The 22,453-nt window shown below is 42.2% G+C and overlaps 2 protein-coding genes across 2 annotated transcripts in view; both read right to left on the bottom strand.

The window, feature by feature from the left end:
* LOC112567528 overlaps positions 1-22,453 on the bottom strand; it is a 245,769-nt gene that overhangs the window by 207,158 nt on the left and 16,158 nt on the right. The window lies entirely within an intron of this gene.
* On the bottom strand, positions 13,849-19,373 carry LOC112568999 (ficolin-1-like). Its single transcript, XM_025246630.1, has 7 exons — positions 18,468-19,373; positions 18,026-18,157; positions 17,552-17,815; positions 17,220-17,341; positions 16,874-16,970; positions 16,106-16,270; positions 13,849-14,758 (listed from the first exon to the last, which is right to left on the bottom strand). Exons 1-7 carry the CDS (start codon positions 18,538-18,540, stop codon positions 14,511-14,513), a joined length of 1,101 nt encoding a protein of 366 aa, XP_025102415.1. The 5' UTR covers positions 18,541-19,373; the 3' UTR covers positions 13,849-14,510.

Here is a 22,453-nt window from a genome sequence, read left to right as displayed (position 1 = left end):
TGATAACCAAACTCATCTGATAAGCTGCTGACACTTTGTGGACTGGCATCAGCTTGTGTAGACTCATTTCCTCGCAAAGCTTGTGTAGACCCTCCGAGCTCTGTTCACATGACACATACGACAGAAATTTTAATACAAAACATAAATTATGGATGATTAACTAACATTTCGTTAAATATAAAACGCTATTGCCATTCACAAACAACATCCACTCTTGCTGTCATCACAGAAGACTGCCTGTATATGTCATCAACAATATATTCATTTAGAGTTTATTATCTTTAGTGTTGTGTAACGCCCCGTCTGCGACTGCGGCGCCATTTTTCTGGCTTTTCTATTCACTGCCTGTGTCCAGCGCTAGGCAAAAAAGGTGCGCTGTTTTCCTGTCATAGCTTACCAAGACTTCTCTAAAAAACAGCGTTTTTGACACTATCTCCTCTTCTCTGAGGTCTGTATGTATAGGCGCTCTATAAATACAACTAAATCACACCACCACCACCACCACACCACACACCACCACCACACCACCACCCCAACCTACCACCCACACCACACACCACCACCACAACCACACCACCACCTCCACATCACATCATCATCATCATCATCATCTCCACTCATCGATCATCATCTCATAGCCTTCCTTAACCTTATTACTTCTGCCGTGCCGTGAACTTTGTTTTTTGTTTTGTTTGTTTTTGCCATCTGATACAGTTTCCGTGCCTTTGTGAACGACAGTAAGACCACACGTCCACACCTGGTTGAGTAGAGAGATACTTTCCTGTCCATTTGTCTGTTGCAATGGCACCTGACCAGTATGCGATCAGGGTTGCCTGTCTATGTTTACAGGATGTTTATTAGTCAACAGGGAATATAGTGTCATTATGTACAATGAAACTTCTGCAAAACAATCAAGAATTTGAACTAATGTTGTACAAGTCTCTTACAACTGTATAGACTGGATTCTATCTGTTAGAGGTGTAAAGGAAACTTCCGTTAGAATGCTACCTGAATATTACAGGCTCCGTTTCAATGAGTCGATTCTAAACTTTGGACTGCAGTTGAGGAACCTCATATTACTTGAGTAGAAATAGTGTGGAAATATATAGACGACTCTAGGAAACAGAAAGAGAGACAGACAGAGACAGAGAGACAGAATGTTGGAGTCCGAGATACGAACCCACGACAACAGATTGTGTTATGGTGGTGATAGACACATTCGCTTGTTACCTCCCTTAGTGAGCACGTCCTGGGGTTGACTGTCCGGGTCAGTAACGTTTACTGTCATGGGGGCTTCTCCCTCCCGCGCTCTACACATCCCGATCGAGGGGCAGCCAAGCACCGAATGAAAAGACACTAAAGGGCAACATGGTTTAGTCTCCCTCTCTAACATATATTTGAGTTATGTTAACAAAGTACAAAAAGAGTAGATGAGCAGAGAGGGAGATGACAAATCTTCCTTTATGTCGAAATGAGTGAGTGAGTGAATATTGTTAACTGTCAGCAGAGAGTGAGCCTCCTTGCCCCCACAGCTCAACTCTCCTCTGTCACTGCCATCTTGTAGTTTATGCCACGTGATCCGCTGTCATGGTGATCACTTGTAGTGTGTTTAATTGTAAGTACTACACTTTCTTTTATGTTCATTTACAGGAAACATTTCTGAGTACAAAAGTTATAGAATGACTCCCACACTATTTATTTTCTGTTGTTCTACTGTTTGTCCAGCTTCGTATCATGTCAAGACATCGCCTTGCCCATCTGACCAGAATAAGTCAGTTTTGTTACACAACATCAACTTTAAAATGTTTCTGCCGTAATGAGACTACCCATAATGTTCTCAGATGTTTGTTCAATCGTTGTGTTACTGAGAAACCTTAATTCTATGCACACTTGTGTAAGCTCTGTGTGATGCTCATTAACTTGTGTCTTTTCTGTGTGTTTGTCTGTGTGACTTTCCGTGCTTTTGACTGCTTGTCTATTCTTTTATACCTCTTTGCATTCTTGTGCTGGTGACCCCCCCCCTAGCGTCACTGTGTTTTCTAGAGGAAGATGTAGGCTGTTTACATCGGAAGGAATGCTGACCATGTGACAATACAACGATTGCACCACTTGTCAACATCAGTCATCAGGTGTCTATTGTACAGGTTGTAAATTTTTGCTCTTTATGAAAATCGGCAGAATGGTGTAAGTCTGAAGGTTTATATGTGACGAGTTAAGAAAGATGGGAACAGAAAAACGGGAAGGAAGGCGGTATATCAGAGAGAGACAGACAGAGAAAGAGAGAGCAGTACACAGGTAATTGTCAGGTGTGTCTTTCTTTTGTTTAGCGCGTAGGCTATTTCAGCTTTTAAAGTGTAGACAAAACATAAAACACAGTTTTTGGGGCCCTACAGTTTAATGATGCATGTGATATTCTTGAAAACCACAGTGTGATAATTAATATTTTTTATAAAGGGAAGTAACAGTGGTTTGTCGTGAAGTTATGTCCGTAGTAAAATGAATAAATAAGTACAAACAATATTGCTTGAACTTTTAGTTCTTTTATAGCAATTATCAATTTTTACTCTTGACATAATTTATATTTGTTTTTTTGAAAAAGTCTACTTATCTTAAAGTCTGGCTAAGTGTAAACTTTCAGTTAAATACAGGGAAAACTTTGACACAGTAGAAGTGTATCAAAATTTTCAATAATGCAATTAAAGTCTTGTGTTTTCATCAGTTAAAAAAATAAACAAAAGTATTTTGATACAAATCAGCTCTCTGTGCTTTCTGTGTAATTAGAGGAAACATCGGTTATCTTTACGTACAATATATTGTTAATTAGTGATTTAAAAATAACCAACTGTTTACTTAAATCGTCTTAGATTTATCCAAGCAAAATCAGATGTGAAATAAATTTAGCACATCATCAAGTGCAGACCAGTCATCTGCACTGAGGTGACAATCACGAGTGTCACGTGTGGTTGTACATAGACTGAGGTTAAGCAGTGATACAGGAGAACAAGGCGGTGTTACACTGGTCTGTACTTTCATTTCTCTGAAAGGTGAAGCTCCTATAGTCATTGTGGGTGTAGATGCCAGGTGATGCCGTCAGCACCCGAGGCCCCGCCCAGCCTTTGTAGCCGCCATTGAGTCATAGAAGTGGTAGACAGTCGTCGTACACCAGGCGCCGTTGCCATGCGAAGCACAAGTACAATAGAAGTACTGTCATTGTCTCTGTCAATACGTTGTAAAACTCTGGTTGTTGTGATACGCTAGCTTGTCACCCTGTAAACACACTCACTCAATTATCTTCAAACACACAGCTGTGTATATTATATTACTATGAAAAAAAATTGAAACCGTATGCTAACTCGTTTGATTAATAACAAGAAAAAGAAAGAATGACACGAAATGCATTAAACAATATTTTCTATTAAATTATTCTTGTATAGTTTATCATAATTAGATAAGAACACGGATGTTTTGCTCAATTTTCAGACAGTTGTCTTCATCAGATCCATGAAGAAGAAATTCGCCAGCACTACTGCAAGGAATAACTGCAATTAATACACTATAGCAGAAAAACATGTTAAATAAAATTTAGAATTTGCCCTTGCCCCCCTTGCTTTAAAAACATTAAATACCCTTGAATACCGGGAGATACCCGACTAGCTAGAACAGCTGCATGCTACTAGTTGATCCCTTACTGTCTAAAGATCACCACGCGTCACCCGAGTAGCCGACTACTCGTCTGTAGTTTGTCTCAGGGACCGTTCACCTGAATGTCGAGTATACTCAGCGTAGTGCGAGTGTCCTTCCACATCACCGAGGTCTACACGCAGTCGGGTGGGTCTCCCTTTGGTCAAGGGGTGAAGCCTTGATAAACTGAGACAAGACATGGACATAATGTCACGTGATTTAATGTTATCTGTTTCTGTTGTTTTCTCTGCCTTACGAGTCTCTTGACAACCATGGAAGTATAACGGTTAAACTCTATCCTGGTAGTTTAAGAGCAAATATTTAATTGGTGACAGTAACTTTTTTGCATCAAGAGACAACGAGAGATGTGGACATACGCAGTTCATCATTTCTAGGCACATTACACATTGGACACAGTAGCTGGTAAATGTATATTGTGTTGAGAGATGTGTTAGTATACACAGTGTTGTATTACATACATGAACGACACCACATCTATATATATAGACTCGTGTGGAATTCTCACTACACAAAATAGTGGTGTTATATATATATTAATAGATATAAAGAGCATATTTAAAGTTAGACGTAGACACATTTAATTGAAGAAAAGTGACACACACATGTCCCATAGAGTGAGATCACACAAACTTTACATGTTACACTAAATCCTACATATGACACAACAAACAAGTCACCGTGTTACACAACAAGAGCACTGACTGTAGTTCAAACACCGAAATGTTAAATGTTGGATAGAAAGAAAGACCTCACAACCTACCCAGCCAAACTCCCCGCTGACGTCACAAGCCGTCTTCATACTGAGTCCAGTTCCTGTAGAAGTCCATGACCGTCACGACGTCTCTGAACACCTGACCATTACAGACAGTTCAAAGGTCATTCGCAAATCATGAAAGGCCAAGCATTGTACAAAGTGTTTATAGTTGATTTTATTTTGTAAACAAATCGTATCGTTATTAACAGTTGAACTTGGTTAAAGGAACACTCGCCCTCATCCTAACGACTACGATGCCAGCGCCATGTGCTTCATTACGACTCTCAGGTGAGTGCAAGCTTTACTTGTCGTGTTGTGTATGTTTGCCAAGCACACTTATAACTGCAACAACCAGGTACCAGCCAACCTCCGCCCACGGAGTCCATGTCACACACACTCTACTCGTCTCCTTCTGTTTTCAGTTCGAATGAAGTGCGCACCAGACTTGGCTCCTGCTTTCTGCCATTCGGCACATGACTCTGTTCCCATGGCAACAAGCATTTCATCTCACAAGAAAGAATTTTCACAAAGATTACAGTGTTACTTGTGAGTAACTTACGACACCTTTTCTATTAGGATAACAGTTTTCTGACGAATTCTTTGCGATCTTTATAAATATGACAGTTTTCCCTTACAAAGCAATCTCAAAGAGTTCTAAAGTATTTCGCACCTACTGCAGCACGACACGTGACTTCTGTTCATAAAATGGCGCCACTGCACACAGGACACCTGCCCGACGAACAGCGGCTGAATGGATCAAACAGTCCGTGTCTTGGGTACAGACGATTGTACCAGGCTGACCCGGGGTAGGAGCGGGCTGTTCAGGCAAGTTTCTGTAGTGAGTCCACCTGTACTGGTCAGAGGAACCATCTGAAGAGCCTCACTGAGTCACATCATGAAGCACACAGCGCCTCCTGTTCTGAACATGAAGCATATTTAAAGTAGGAACAATATCTTTAGCTATCTACAAATCAAAAAACTCATAACCGTATGTATAAACGGAATAAGATGAAAAGAACTTTAACAAGAGAGACGTAGAGTGTTAAAGACGAGTTAAGACGTTTAAAGGGAGAACAACGTCACCAGGACAAAGTCTCTCGTACACACATCGCTATGTTGATAAACAAATGTCATCATACACACCTCTAAGTCAAAGGTTAGCATGATCAGTACTGACAACACCGGTTCTTGCATGTTTTCAGGTTTATTCCATCTTGAATGGCGAGAATATTCCTTTTATCCGCTTTCAGATACTCCATGAGGTGTCTTGTAGGTCACGTGGTCTGCATGCTTACAACAAACCTTGTCATCGGTCAGTTACTGATTATACACTTAGCATCTATGCCCAGCGGTCTCAACTGTGGTGGGGGGCGCGTTTGTGCTAAAGGGTGTCGCGAAAGTGCGGTCTTATTTTAAAAGTTTCTTATTCCGGTATTTGTGAATTAGTTTACATTGTGTAACCGAGTGGTGAGGAGCTCAAACTCCAATTCTTTCCTAATCAAGTACACTGTCTCGACATGCGTGAATTCTCACTTCCAAAACTCAATACACAATCCCCCACTCAACAATTAAGCCTCCAATCTCCCTCCTGTCGCCTTTATTTATTATATTTTTATTTATTAGCACCGCAGAATTTGCTTTAGTAAAATTTCATTAACTGTTATACTTCTTGCAGATACAAACTTTGTTCTTCCGTTGTTGAATTGTACTGATTTCCTCGTGGACGTACCGGTGTTCGTCAGGTGGGGGGGGGGGCGTCACAAGTAAAAGGTTGAGAACCGCTGGCATAAAGCTTGAAAAGAGATGTTGAGTGGTACAGTCGAGCTTCTTTCCTCTTTAAATGAGACACAAACCCAATTATCGATTTCCACCTAAATTCTGTATCTTTCCCACATTTCAAAGAAATATTATCAGCACATGTATAGCAGTACCAACAAAATGGAAATATTCAATAGGGTTCAATATTACCACTAACAATCTTCCAAACCAACCCAGGACAACAGGCCGGTGGACCTTCACCAAACAGCTAGAGAACCTGGACTTTGCATAGGACATTAGTCTGCTATCTCATCAGACATCAGCAACAACATCCACAAACTAACTAAGAGCATTAGTCTTTAACAGTAAGACACGGATCTTCAACATTAAAGCAAATGCAGTCCTACTGTGTGGTTCTAAAATCCAGAGAGTGACAAACACCATCAACAACAAGCATCAGACCTTTACAAACGATGCCTACGCCATATTCTGGAGAAACGATGGCCTGTGATCTGCAACAGCTGCATTTGCAAACGAACAGAAAAAACCGCCACGAGTCAGGACATCAAAAATCTCAAATGTGGCTGTGTAGACACCCTGCGAAAACCATTATCTCTTGTTGTTGCCTCTGAAACTATTTTGTGGCTTTTATTCAACTTAAAATCATTGAACTGTTTAATGATTAGGTTAGCGTTATAAAAAGATTTTTTTTCTACAATCTGTATTACCTTTCCGAACCATTCAATACTCACTCTCGGAGCACGTGTAGTCACGTGTTGAGAAGAAGAACCCAGGTCGACAGCGGCACCTGTTTAGAAAGCACATGGAGTTTTCCTGACGACACTCGTCGTCGATGACACAGGCGGCCTTGTACCAGTCGTTCAGCATGGAGGAGGGAGCAAGGCCTCTCTTCTGTCCACTTGTGATAATTCTTTTGACCATCAAGGAGACGAAGTACACGCCTGACACCCTGTTCTCTTGTGTCAAGACAGATGTGAGTCTGTGTGGCGCGGTGCATTTAATTAATGAACCTGAAGTGTCAGTCAAGGTGAAGGCCACACACTTGGGTATCTTGAATACAAGATGAGTAGCAGTCTGTACGGAGGTGACAGGAGGGACGTCAGACTGAGAACTAGAGTTGACAGGAGGACTTCAGACAGAGAACTAGAGTTGACAGGAGGACTTCAGAAGAGAACTAGAGTTGACAACAACCGTGGTGTTGTGCAGCTTTACAAATGTCTCCAGTTTTGTCAACTAACATGATCGTCTGCCACTGAGAGTCGTTGACTGCCTGTGGATGTCGCCCAGCACTAACACTTGACACTTGCTGCCTCTGTTGTCCGTCACACAAAGGACAAAAATCACAGCCACGCAGCCTGCAGTTGATAACATTCCTCAAGACACTGGTCAGCGGACTCGGCAGCTCCATATTTCGTGTTACCAATCAACTTTGTAGAAAGCAGTGTCCCTACCGGTATCTCTCAGTCAACTAGCAGGTTTTCTCTTTAACTCCGACAGTATTTGGTCTTGACAGCCATGATGTTCTTCTTGATCCGTCGTGGTCAATGCCATAACCGCCTGTAGGACTTGCGGCACCCATGAAGGTGTCTGAAAAGAGAACCTCCACAGAGGTCAAGTCATAGTCGATGCAGAGGGGTTATCTTCGCTGCTGTCAACCACGTCGCGCTGTTACCGCCATCAGGTAGAGGAACACCGACAGCAAACGTTGTTGTCATGTGATTTCGAAACTCTGCTATTGCTTTTTGCTGATCAGAGGTCAAGTCCTCATGGTGTCCAAAAAGCTCAGGAGCAGAGTAGCTGGCAGCTGACGTCACCTGATCCTCTGTTAGAAGCCGATAAACGTTATCGTCCATCTTGTAGATGACCGTTCTGGAAGCCCCAAAGCGGGCCCGTGACACGAAGTGTGTGCCGCAGGTGTCAAGGAACTCTAGGTACTTGTCGTCGTTGTCAGTGTTGTTGAGTTTAATCATCCAGTCCACAAACGACGGATGAAAAGATGGCGGTTCCGAGAGCAGAAGTGTCAGGTCGTACAAACTGCAGACAGCTGTGGAAACGACAAGACGTGTTGTGTGAGTTGCGCGGGACAGTTTGTGAAAGGTGTTGGCTGGCCGAGAAGGGAGGCCCCCACTTATCAGCACGAGTCGCGCGTGCAGTCAGCAGCGTGGTCAGGTCGTACGGCGTCTCCACCACCTTCGACGTAAACGACGTGTCACATGACACATCGTGGGACGAAGCACGCCACGTGGCACGCTATAGCGAAAGTCTGGGTCACGTGAAACTCACCAGAAAAGATGGGGAGAGTAAAGCCGGGTCACGTCCTGAGGTCAGAGGCATCCCTGAGACTTTGTAGCGAACAGCGAGTAGTCCATGCCTTGTAACTGTAGCATGACTTGTGCTTTGGGGACACTGCAAGAAGAGTTCATCATGGACTGTCATCAGAGTGTCAGTGACAATGAGATAATAAGGTGTATGAGACTGTCTGTCTCAGTAAATGTCTGTGGCTGCTTGTCAGTCTGATATCTTAAACATGTGGAAAGGAGATTTAAAAATATAAAAGTATTTGTGTTTGTATGTCCTACTCTGTGTTGTGTGTCTATGTGAAAAGGAAGAGAAGTGACAAACGTTGTTAAAGTAATGTAGCAGCTAATTTAAATCCGTTCGAATTTTCTTGATCTAGAAATTAATGCATTTCATTGTTTTCTTAGAATTCAATAGTCCGCATCAGTGATAAAATAAGCAATATACACCTAGAAGGATATAAACAAACTATTTACAGTGATCAATAAAGGATGATTAGTTATAGTATATGAAATAAACAAATTTTCTAAAGAAAAAAACTATATAGAAATGCTAACGTAAAATGTCAAAAGTTTGATAATTTAATTTTATTAGCTTTATTGTTATAAAATTCTCTTTTTGATGGACATAATGTCTGCTACTTAGACACTGTAGAAACATAATACCCTTTCGTAAAAAATTGTCTTTAAAATATTTACCCTAAATATTTACTTAATATTTACTCTGTAACAGTATGTATTGAATGTATCCAGACGCCCTAACCTACAAGTTCAATGTGCTGTACACAACATTCAGCTACACCAGTAACACATTATCAGCATGTCAGACAACATATTTGTGTTTGCTATGACCACCATTGACACACACGACATACCTTCCTTTGTTGAAGGCTTCAAGACAAGAGGCCATAGAAAGAAGTATGAAGAGTAAAATCATTGTTGTCAACATGTTAACCACCTTTAAGGACAATGGTAAACGTAATGTACAATTTGTGTAGTAACTGAAGTATACAAACTATTAATAATAATATAAAATTAAAGTTGAAATTCTTACAGCTATTAGTCATGTTCCATTACTACGAGAAACATGAACAACGGTAACAAGAAAAATACAATAAAAATTAGCGAAAAGAAAAAAACAAGAAGAAGGAATAATGAGAAAGGAACACTTTGACAAACATATGTAGTATATTTACCTACTTATAAAGTGTTCAATGCACTTTACAAGATGAAGGCTCAAACACAATGTAAGACAGATTTTTGTGGGAAGGAGGTAGAAAATGTACTCAGTCCCGGAGCACTGAAGGAAGAAGACGTGACTGAGTCACGACATGTAAACCTGAGTTGAGATTACAGAGTAGACCAGGGTAGTGGCCGTCCACACTGGATTCGGCGCGGTACTGACCCCTTGTGGACTAACCTCGCCTAGACGAGGTCTGACATCTTTTTTCTGTTATTTGTCATTCGACTTGTATTAGAACTCAAACAGATTTCAAAGTTGTAAACACGAAGATATGAGAGAAAGATGTCTGAATTGGAAAATAGGGTTTAGGACAGTAGTAAAGTGTAACCTCGACCTACAGGTTTTATTTGTACGGGCTGAAGGAACTGGAGCCCGTCTGGATTCTTGATCGCCTTCAGTACAACACCGTTAGACGTAGGACTGCGAGTATCGTCATAGATAACTATTACTTTGAACAGTCCCCCGGAGGTAAACATTGCATTGTTACTAACAAGTATTCTTGTCAAAATGTTGAGCCACTTGATAATGAAATGAACATAATGTGAAAAGACTCAGGCAATTGTTTGCTATGTGTTCAAAGGACAAACAACTGTCTTGTGCGACTGTTGGATGAACCATCCATGCTGTCACACACATGATGCACCCTGTGAAATCATTCTAGCACACTGTCTATGATGTCGTAAGAAGTACAGGTCATTACACTGACACTGAGTCCAGTCAGAGCTCAGTCACCTGCCTGGCTGTTAGTCTCATTAACGGGTCTATTTCCACTGCGGAACTTCAATGTATATCATCATATCCTGGGGTCAGACCTTTGTGACACGTGCAGACTTTTAGAGAGAACTTGTGAAATGTTCTGCTTCAGTGATTCGTTGATGATGGTATGTACTGACCCTGTACTTTGCTACAAATCATTTAACTCTACTGATCTCATGTAGGTGTTGAGAGTTGTGTGACTTTGACAGTTGACATTAGCTCCCCTTTCCTCATTGGTTAAACCAGTGGTTCTCAACCTTTTACTTGTGATGTCGGCCCTCCCCCCCCCCCCTGGCTAACAAAGGTAGGTCCGCACGCCCCCCTTAGCTACACAATGTAAGCTAATTTCACTAATACTGGTGTAAAAAACTTTTACAAAATGACTACCTTCGCACCCCCCCCCCTTTTGAAAGCAAGTCACGCCCCCCGCACCCTCCCCCCAGGGTGGCGCGCCCTACAGTTTGAGAATCGCGGGTTAAACAAACAGCAAACACACCTTAGGTTGTAGACAGTAACAGCCATCACGTCTGCTAACTTAATTTCTTAACAGTTCTTAACATGTTCACCTGTCAACTCACCATATGTCGTAGGAGGCGCCACAGTCTCACACAGGTGATCGTCGGGACTCACTTTCTTAAATACCATTTGTACCGAGCCTTCAGCCAATGAGTCATTTACTGCACGTGATGGGCGAGCGCTGGAAACCGATCAGAGATCCATTTTATTTTTATTGCTGTAGATAATTAGAAATTAAAGATTTCTTCGCAGCAGCTGATAAAAACACATCTGTTTATTAAGTTCATTTGCTTGCAGTTAAAGATGGGGCATCAAATATTTTCCCTTTCGCATGACGATTAAGGACAAAGTACACATCACAAATCGTACAATATTTGAAGCAGCACTTGAGCAAATAATTCTTCCTTCTTTGACATATTGTCGTCCTTAAGAGGCAATGCTGACAGACATTGAGAAGATCACTAATGAGTAAAGAGTATTTTTAGGGGTTTGTATGCAAGACCAGGACAGGCGATATGAACGTTTTCCTTGGTGCTGTGTTGTGAATGGCTGACTAAACATGTTACAAGAGTGTGATATATTAACGGGAATACTTATGGGCGTTTGCTTAATTTGTGTCGTTTTCGTGCAAGACCTCGAAATGGGCAGCAACCAGGGAAAGTCTCGTAAGAGACAGTTTATTATCGCTGTGTCTATCATATGGACAATAAAACAAATTGTGGACGACGATTGACCTACGTATGACGATCAGGTTTTGCTGACGGTAAAGAAAGTGGACAAAGCTCATTTAGTTCTTGTCCAGTTTCTTCACTGCCAGAGAAACCTGATCGACATACGCATGTGAATTGTTGTCCACACCTTGTTTTATTGTCCAGACGATAGACTTTATAATCGTGTTTGTGTCTCGTCTCGTTAACACTCATTTAGCCCTTGTCCATTGACTTCACTGCCAGCGACACCTGATGACCACACGTATGTGAACTGTCGACCTCACCTCGTGTTACGGTCAAGACGATATACACAGCGGTAATAATTTAGTATTGAAGCGCATGCGTAGACCATACCTTGACGATCGTTCCGTCTCAGACATTGAAGCACGTGACACAGGTAACCAACAAAAAGCGTACAGGTATCACCCGTCACGTGCTCTTCTGTGTCCTGTTTGTCCTACAATGAACCTTACATGCATATTGCTCAATATTTCCAAACTTATTCTGATGACTCACTTAACACGCATTTGTTTAACCATGATTTCATGATTTAACGAATTTCTATTTCCTCCCACGGTTACCTTGCCCCACAGAACCAATGATTTCACAGGCCGGTCTGTCCCCATCGCTGCATTAAAGTCATTGTTGTTTGTCAATACTGTCAACTGAGAGCTTGCAGACCTATTAACCTCTTTAATGTCGTGTGTTTTAATATGTACCAAACCAGGAAGATAACTAGTCAAGAGCTGGGTTGGTGCCCCTGTACTGTTTGTATGTGTGTTCATATTGGTGATTAAAGAAAGATTTTTGTGAAGTTTTGTGCCGCGTGCTAGTGTGTATGTCGCCATCTAACAGACATGTTCTTTTAGACTAGCATAAAAGAAACATCGGTCATGCGTGCATACAGTCTTGAGTGTGTTTCTCACACAGGTGAGAGCAGGTGAGTCTTCAAATTTTTCTACCTTGTTGTTGTTGCATTTGATTATTCGGATTCCTGAGCAGCATGATGTAAAGAAAGAACTCTAACAGCTGATAGACAATTCAGCAGATGTAGCATTGATTTGTAGGATATTACAGAATGAATAAAAAGTTGAGTGACAAAAGGTATGTTCAGTAATGTGTCGGTTTTTGTTGGGTATTTAAGTCTGTTTGTCTCTGTATGTCTGTCTCTCGGACCTAAAGCCATTGCTTTAAGCTCCTTTAAGAAAAGGAATTCTGAGCGTGGTTGTACTACAGCTTCATTGAATATCTGATTGTAACGTTTTACGAAAGAGCGTGTTGATACACGGACATGACACTGAGTTGTGTTTGTAAGTGTGACCAGAGTATATTCCAGGTTAGTAGTTGTGTTGCAAGTTGTTATTGCATCACGTGCTAGATGATAGATGTCAGCTGTGACGACAACAGCAGCAACAGACGGTCAAGACACTCAACACGGGTCACGGCTGCCCTTCATTAACTCACTCACACGAGAGCCTCACTTCCGCTTCCTCCCAACTCCAGGTGACCTTGTAAATGTATATTCTTAACTATCACCTTGTAAATCTCCACCCTTCTTTATGTTTATTCAATTTTTTTTATAATGCTTAATTAATTCATTTATTTAGTTAATTTCGTTCCCTGTAAAGGGCGAGGGCTAAATGGAAAAAAGCGCTCAGTTGCTGATTTTACCCCTCGTAAATAAAGAATTGTCATTGTAATCAATTAAAAATATAAACAACAGTATTTGATACCATCAGTGTCTGTGCGTTTGTGTTATTTTGAAGTTGAAACTATCAGTTATCTATACGTACCATAAATATGTTTATTTCATGATTGAAAATTAACACTTTCTTACTTTTACATCATCTTGATTTATGCAAGCAAAATCAGATGTGAAATAAATTGAGCAACATCATAAAGTTGCGAGACCAGTCATCTGCAGTGAGGTGACATTACGAGTGTCACGTGTGGTGTAGAGTAGACTGAGGGTGTAAGCAGTGAAACGTTTTGAAGAGAGTGCGTTACGAATGTGTGCGACCTCGTGTAAACATCTACATGTAAACCTCGCTCGCCGCACTCTTCCACCTTTTTCAACAAAAAAGTCCGGCCAACAATTAACACATTTAATGTTTTAAGAGAACTAAGTGGTAATGGAATGTGAAAGAAACAAGAAAAATAGCTCTACCGCCTACGCCTACTGTCTACCGTCCGTAGAAAGTTACAATTTCCCCGATATCCAACACCCCGTTCATCAGGTAATCTTATTCGAACAACTGCGCTCCACTCAGATGCCCGCTGTATCCCTTGTGCTCCACCACTTATGGCGATGAACGTTGGCGTCCGTTAACAATGTCGCACTATACTTCGGAGGTCTTACTCCTCAAGCTGCTGGTCTCTGACTGTCCACCAGCAACGTTAGTTTGCACAACTTAACTATCTACTCTACCTCTAATGACCAATCAGACCTTTAGCGACCAGGTAACTAGGGCGACTGCTTAGTGATTCTTTGTAGGGTCCATGCCGACCAATCATAATCTTTGTACCGTGTAGTTGGCATGGCTCCCACCTCAATCGGCTGCAGTCGCCATAGTTACGCCTATGACACTTTCTCTACGTAAAACAAGAATGACGTGAAATAATCTGCGTGGGGATTACGTCAACACTTGCGTGACTGCTCTCCCCTGGTACCACAGACAACAAATAATTAGAACAAAATGAAATAGCATTCGCTTTGAGTCGCGAATCGTTACAAGCAGTGAGACAAGGCGGTGTTACACTGGTTGCATTTTCATTTCGGTGAAGATGAAGCTCCTGTAGTCACTGTGAGTGTGATACCATTTTAAGCCGTCATGACCCTTAGCCCCGTCAGCCTTGTATCGGCTGTTGAGGTTAGAGTGGTGACACGCGTTGTACCACCAGGCGCCGTGATACACAGAGGCACAGTTGTCTGTAGAGTGCTTGTCGTTTTCTCGGTCAAACGTTGAAAAACTCTGGTTGTTGTGATACTCTAAGCTGTTCCCTGTAAACAAACACACACTCAATTATCTTTAAACACACAGCTGTGTATATTATCACTATGAAAGAAAAATTGCGGCCTGTGCTTCACTCGGTTGATTAGAAACGAGAAGAAGAATGACACGAAATGTATAAACAATATTTTCTTATTAAATCTATTTTCTTGTATAGCTTATCATAACAGAGTAAGAAACCACAGATGGTTTTTGTTAAATTTCAAACTGCGGTGTTCATCAGATTCCGATGAAAAAGAAGTTCATGCCAGCACTACTGCAAGGAATAACTTAGCAATAATAACTATAGCAGAAACATGTTAATATTTATATTGCACTTGCTTGCTTTACATTGGAAGAAATATATAAATATGGAATTATAAAAATTAGTTTTTACATGTGTATACAGATAGAAACGGTGACCTGTTAAAGAGACTTATACTGGATGTTCGGTAAAAAAAAAAATATTAGGATATTGACTTCCATCCAGTTAAGGAGAATTTATAAATTATGTGACAATACTGTTTGCACGCAGTTACAATACATTATTACAGGGCTACCTTCTTATTGCCCAAGATTCATCATTGCCTTGTTTTTTCCTCCCTTCTTCCCTCCGAAGAAGCCTTTTCTGAGTGTCAGCTGGCGAAACTCATTTCCTAGCAACGGTCACAGCTTGTGTGAGGGGCGGGTCACGTGGTGCATCTCGCTCAAGTGGAGGTTTGTGTGCTTTTGTGTTGTTGTTGTCTTACAGACCACAGTAGGGCCAGACTTGTCTACAGCACGTGGCTAATGTGTGTACACACTGAAAACACATACACTGCACACACATTACACATGTACAACACTTGCACACATAAACACACCGCAAGATAACACACACAGCACACACATTCTATGCACACACTTTACTCCATACACATTATATACAGAAACACACACTGCGCACACACACACACACACGACCTAACCTTGGTAGATGGACATTTATGGTTCGATGATGTGATGTGAAGCCTATTATCAGTGATTGTTACAAAGTTTAGAAACGAGAAGAGCGCTGGCTTCAGTAAGACATGTACCTCTACCACCCAGGGTGTTTAGGGAATCAGTCACATCTTGTTCACATCGCTCACAGTCAGACACAGGTTGGTGCAAGCTGTGACTGTGACCTTAGAGTGGCGACCGACTGTGACCGGGGGTCAGTCAGTGATGTCCGCCACACCCCGCTTGTTGTAAGTCTTCACGTGCTGCTCACCTTCATGTCTGTGTCCTGCTCTAAGTTCCTGGAATACCGGGAGATACCCGACTAGCTAGACAGCTGCATGCTGCTAGGTTTATCATACTGTTCAAAGGTCACGTACCCGCGTTACCCGAGTAGCCGGACACGGTCAGTCTGTAGTTTGTCTCAGGACCGTCCACCCTGAATGTCGAGTACTCAGCGTAATGACGATGTCCATTCACCTCGCCAAGGTCTACACGCAGTCGGGTGGGTCTCCCTTTGGTCAGGGTGTGAAGCCTTGACAAGCCTGAGAGAAGTCATCGCCATCATGTCACGTGATTTTATTTTACATTTTTCTTCCTTACGTGTGTTTAAGAAAGTATAACCGAGTAAAAACTCTATCCAGGTAGTTTAGGAGCAAACACTTATTTGATGACACTAACTTTTTGCATCAAGAGACAGTCAGAGATGTGTGACATCACGCATATCATCAATTCTTAGGCACATAACACAGTAAACACGAGTAGCTAGTAAAATAAATATTGTATTGAGAGATTGTGTTAGTATTATACAGTGTTGTATTTATACATGAACCGACACAGATATATATATATAGACTCGTGTGGAATTCTCAGTACAACAAAATAGTGACGTTATAAGTATATATAAAATTATAGATATAAAGAGCAATATTTGTAAAGGTTAGACGTAGACACATTTAATTGCAGAAAAAGTGAAGCACACGTGTCCTATAGAGTGACATCACACAAACGTTACATGTTACACTAAACATCCTACATAATGACACAACAACACAGTCACCGTGTTACACAACAAGAGCCACTGACTGTAGTTCAAACACCGAAATGTTAAATGTTGGATAGAAAGACAGACAGACTCAACAACCTACCCAGCCAGAACTCCCCTGTGACGTCACCAAAGCCGTCTTCATACTGAGTCCAGTTCCTGTAGAAGTCCACTGACCCGTCACGACGTCTCTGGAACACCTGACCGGGACAGACAAGTTCAAAGGTCAAGTATTGTGCAAAGTATTTATGGTTTGATGTTTATTTTGTAAACAGATCGTTACTCGCTCTTCAGTAGTTGAACTTGATTAAAGGAAACACTCGCCCTCATCCTAACGACTACGATGCCAGCGCCATGTGCTTCATTACCGACTCTCAGGTGAGTGCAAGCTGTTACCTGTCGGCGTTTGTGTCATGTTTGTCACACACTTATAACTGCAGACAACGTACCAGCCAACCTCCGCCACTGGAGTCCATGTCACACCACACTCTACTCGTCTCCTTCTTGTCTTTCAGTCGAATGAAGTGCGCACCAGACTTGGCTCCTGCCTTCTGCCATTCGCCGCACGACTCTGTCTCCATGGCAACAAAGCATTTCACTCACAAGAAAGAATTTGTACAGGAGATGACAGTCGTTACTTGTAACTTACGACACTTTTACTATTTCAGAGATAGAAATTCTCTGACGAATTCTTCGCGATCTTTCTACATATGACATGATTTGAAGTTGTTTTCCTGATAAAAGCACTCTCCATGCAGTTCTAAAGTATATTCCAACGTACCTGCAGCAGGACACGTGACTTCCTGTTCAGAAGAAATGGCGCCCACTGCACACAGACACCTGCCCGACGAACAGAGGCTGAATGGGTCAGGACAGTCCGTGTCTTGGGTACAAGACGAGTTGTACCAGGCTGGACCCGGGTAGGAGGCGGCTGACTTCAGGCAAGTTCTTTGGTAGTGAGTCCACCCTGTACTGGTCAGAGGAAACCATCCTGACACAGCCTCACGTGACGTCACATCATGAAGCACACAGCGCCCTCCTGTGTCTAAAACATGAAGCTATATTTAAAATAGGAACAATATCTTTGTGCAAATCCAAATCGAAAATTTACATAACAAATATTTATAAACGAGACAAAGAGGTAAGAAAGAGGACTAAAGGACGACTTAAGACATTTAAAAGGACAACCAATCACCATTGACAAGTCTCTCGTACACACATCGCTATGTTGATAAACAAATGTCATCATACACACCTCTGAAGTCAAAGGTTAAGCAATGATCACTACTGACACACAGTTTCTTGCATGTTTTCAGATTTATTCCATCTTTAATTTCGCTTTCAGAATACTCCATGAAGGTGTCTTGTAGGTCAGGTGGGCTGCATGCTACAACAGACCAATGTCATCGGTCAGTTACTGAATTACACACTTACCCTCTATATAATTGTCTTGAATTACTCCTGCTACATGTGTAAAACGCTGAAATAGAAACAAATAAAAAAAACACATTTTTTTATCTCTTCTTTCTCTTTCTTCTGACCTTTATTCTCTCACTTTGTCTTACTTATTTGCCCTTGTCTTTAGAAAATGATTCTTTATTATTCTTTAAGCCTTTATCAGCCTTTCATCATTCATCAACTGAGGCCTGATGGAAATCGCTGTTCATAAATTCATAAATCGCGGTTTTCATACTCACTAGTCAGACATGTGTTGTCACGTGATGAGAAGAAGAAACCAGGAAGACAGAGGCACCTGCCAAAAGAACACATCGCGTTCTCATTGGAGCAATCGTCGTCGATGACACAGTTAACAAGTCCTTCGACAAGGAGGATGTAGGAAAACTGTTAGTTTGTGTAATTCTTGAGATACTTTTGTGATGCCATGCGAGGAAAAACACATTATTCTCTGTTGACTGTTTGAAGGACAGAAGAAGAGAGTCCGAGTGGAGAGTACATGTCATGTGGGGCTCGTGAGTGTCACTCAGGGTGAAGGCCACACACAGGTCATCTTCACTGCACGAGGTCATGCACTCACGTGCTGAGGTCACGGTGAAGTTGTCAGACTCAGCAACAGTCGAGGTGTTGTGCAGCATCAGAAGTGTTTGTAGTTTGTCGGTCAAGATGGTCGTCTGCCGCTGAGGGTCGGTCACGGCGCTGTGGATGTCGTCAGCACTGAACAAACGACAGTCCTTGTGTCCTACCTCGTTGTTGTCACACTCAGCACAATACGTGACAGCCACGCAGGCCGGAAGTTGATAACATTTCTCCACACACTGGTTAGCTGAGGTCACGTGTCTCAGTCTCGAGCGCCCGATGAGCTTTGTTTGAAGCAGCTTTACCCCCGGAGCTTCTTCACAGTCCATCACCAGGCCCTCTCTCTTCAGCTTCTGACAATATTTGTCCTTCATAGCCGCGAGCTTGGCCTTGACCCTGACGTGATCAATGGCGTAGCGCTGTAGACGACTGTCTTCACCCATCAAGGTATCGGAAAAGAGGCTCTCCACAGAGGTCAGGTCATAGCTGATGGCCATAGGGTTCTCCCTCACTGACGTCAGCCACGTGAGACTCGTGAGGTCAGCAGGTGGAGGAACCCCAACAGCGATCGTCGTGTCTCCACTTCATTTGTAAACTTGTCCGCTGCTTGCTGCTGATGAGGGGTCAAGGTCAGGGAGTGTCCAGTCGCGCAGGCAGCGAAGTAGGTGGCGGCCGCCGTTCACGTGACTCTGTGTTTTCCGCTGTAGTCGCTGTCCTTCATGGTGTGCACGAGAGTTAACGACGCCCCGAAGCGGGCCGTGACACGAAGTGTGTGCCGAAGGTGTGAGGAACTCCAGGTACACGTCGTCGTCGTCAGTGTCATTGAGTTTGAGGATCCAGTGGAGAAACACCGAGCTAAATGGTGGCGGTCTAGCGGTGAAAATGTCACGTGGTACGAACTGCACGTGGCTGTTGAGACGACCAAGATGTTGTCTCGCAGTTTGTGGAGAGGGTCCTGAAGTCGTCACTTGCCGAGAATGAAGGCCCCCACCCGACATCACCAACGTGCGCGGTGCCAGTCAGCAGCTTGGTCAGGTCGTACGGCGTCGCCACCACCTTGGAGGTGAAGGATGTGACACATGACACATCTGATGACACAATCACACCTAACGGTACGTTGGAGCGACAGTCTGGAGTCACGTGACCGCTGTTGTACTCAATAAAAAAGATGGGGAGGGTGAAGCCGGGGTCACGACCTGACCTTAGAGGGTTTCCCTTGAGGCTGTTGAAGCCGAGCAGCAGATAGTCAGCCACAAAGGCATCCTGAGTGATTTGTTGACCAGAGCATTCTGGAACCTTCTGGTCAGCTTGAGAATCTTGTGCTGTACACAGCAGAAAGAGGTCAAAGTTCATTATTTTAATGTACACGTAGGTAGAATATTGTGTTATTTGTTCTACAAATGTTCTATACTGTGGAATAATAAACACACAAAGACACTGGTATAAGGATGCTGTGTACTGACATGATGGGTGCTGACAAATGTGTTTAGTGTGTCACTGGTGTTGTGTGTGTCATGTTATAGTTTACAAGGTGTCATGTTGCAGTGTTGTGATGTGTGTAGTACTGTTGCTACTCACAGACTCTGTTTAAGAGTGTCGACCGTTGTTTGCCTTCAGTCAGCTTGTGAGTCACCTCCTGGCTATGAGTGATTGTAGTGATGATGACACAGACCGAGAACCAAGTGAGTAAAAAAAAAAAACCAAACAAACCAACTGATCATTACCAAGCCACAAGAATACGACAGTAGTTATAGTTAAGTATGATGTTAAATAAGTAGTTTCAATATTTTTTATAATAATATTAAACTAACAAGAAAGATAATGACCTAACTAAGAATTAGTTATAACAGAAAACAAAGCTATCTGTTTGTGTCATTGTGCCAACAATCATAAGACCAAACACACATGTACACATTGATTGTCAAAGACTATGACCAGCAACATACCTGTGTGACAGCTGTGGCAACGAGTTTGTCCTCGAGTACAGACTGAAGGCCAGAGTCACAGTCAGAACCTAAAAATATCAAAATAAAAAAAAAACATACTAATAACTCAAAAAATAAACAGATAACTAATCTCTAGAAATTGCTATACGAAACCAAGAAATATTATGAAAAATTATCATGAAAGCAATAAGGCCTCTTGAGAAATTAAACGACTTGTCTCAGGTAAAAAACTACAAACGTGTGTAACTCTAGTTGTAAAAGAAAGAATTAAATTTTGTAAATAATGCTAATGAATATACTAATATATAATACTAACACATTTATACATTAGTCAACACAATGTGTAAGAACACAGATAATGTGATAATGTGGAGGATAATTACCGTTAGAGACACGGCGCCCATTGCGAGGCTCAGCTGCTCCTGTAAAACACACGAAGACGTGAAACAATCAAACAAAAGTTGTAAACAAAGCGACAACAATCAGAGACACGTGGTCTCAGTCAAGTACACAGACTGACACAACCATGCGGTGAACTCACTGTCCACTCACTAAATAATTTGAAGTTTGCCAAGAGGCCGTTGATCATACTTACCTGTAAATGTAACAAATCCTTCAGTACAACCTGTGGACAACAAACACACTGGCACGTGGGCATCAGAGTAGGTTTCAGTAGGAGTTTCCATCATTTAAATACTCTCTTGGGGCTGCCACCACTTGCAGAATGTCGGCTAATTGCTTAGAAACAGAGCAGAAAACAAGGACCTCGTGTATGGGGAGCCACTCAGGCCATAATTAGTGAGTTGTAGACACAGGTGGACGTGTTGATTATCTCAGTACAAAGCTGTGAGTTCAATAGCCAGACACGGACATGACACTGAGTTGTGTTTGTAAGTGTGACCAGAGTGTATTCAAGGTGAGTAGTTGTGTTTAAGTTGTTATTGCATCACGTGCTAGATGATAGATGCCAGCTGTGACGACAACAGCAGCAACAGACGGACGTTTACTGTGAAGCGTGTGGTCTACAGACTCGCCTGCACTTGAACACAATGCCAGTGACAAGGGATGTAAGTGGCTAGCAAGACAAGGGCCACTGTTGTGTAATAGGTCAAGACACTCAACACGGGTCACGGCGGCCCTTCATTAACTCACTCACACGAGAGCCTCACTTCCGCTTCCTCCTGAGGCCGGCCTTGACCCTGCTTGGTGTGGAGTCTTGAGGTCAGTGAGAAAGTGGAGTGGCTGGCATGGCAGTGACACCCTCACACCCTCCTCCTAATGTGTTTTTCATCTCTCCCTTCCTCTCCCTCTCTGTTCATCTCCTTTAGTCTGTTTACATGTTGACTCAATGTCACGTTGCCAGGCAGCCTCAATATTTTTTAACATTGTCTAAAACAAGCTTTGCTTTTTAAACTGATTCTTGATTGTAAATATTGATTTTCTTTTGATGATGCTGATATATATATATTCAATGCGTTTTTAGCGGTTTTGTTACTTTTAATAAATTATTTTATTTTGTTAACCTGATCTAAGACACATTGAAAACATTAGATTATTAAAACTTCCGGTAGAAGTGTTCAGACAAGGCCGCTGTAACCCTGGTAGAGAGAGAAGGTTGCAGCTGTTCCTTGTGTCTTCCTGTCTGCCTCCTTCCATCCCACTGTTCCCAGTGTGTTCAAGAGCAATGTCGCCCACTTGTTATC

This window comes from Pomacea canaliculata, linkage group LG7 (assembly GCF_003073045.1).
Source record: "Pomacea canaliculata isolate SZHN2017 linkage group LG7, ASM307304v1, whole genome shotgun sequence".
Classification (NCBI taxonomy): Eukaryota; Metazoa; Mollusca; class Gastropoda; order Architaenioglossa; family Ampullariidae; genus Pomacea; species Pomacea canaliculata.
Note: the sequence above shows the minus strand (reverse complement) of the source record. Positions and strands in the feature narration are given on the sequence as shown.

Bases quoted from the DNA above. Each gene is read 5' to 3' on its own strand.
- LOC112568999 (XM_025246630.1), bottom strand. From the start codon at position 18,540: ATGTGTTCTTTTGGCAGGTGCCTCTGTCTTCCTGGTTTCTTCTTCTCA. The intron at 17,342-17,551 runs GTACGTTGGAAT...CCATGGAGACAG, and splicing joins AGTCACGTGTCCTGCTGCAG to AGTCGTGCGGCGAATGGCAG. The intron at 16,271-16,873 runs GTAGGTTGTTGA...GACTTCTCTCAG, and splicing joins CACAGGGGAGTTCTGGCTGG to GCTTGTCAAGGCTTCACACC.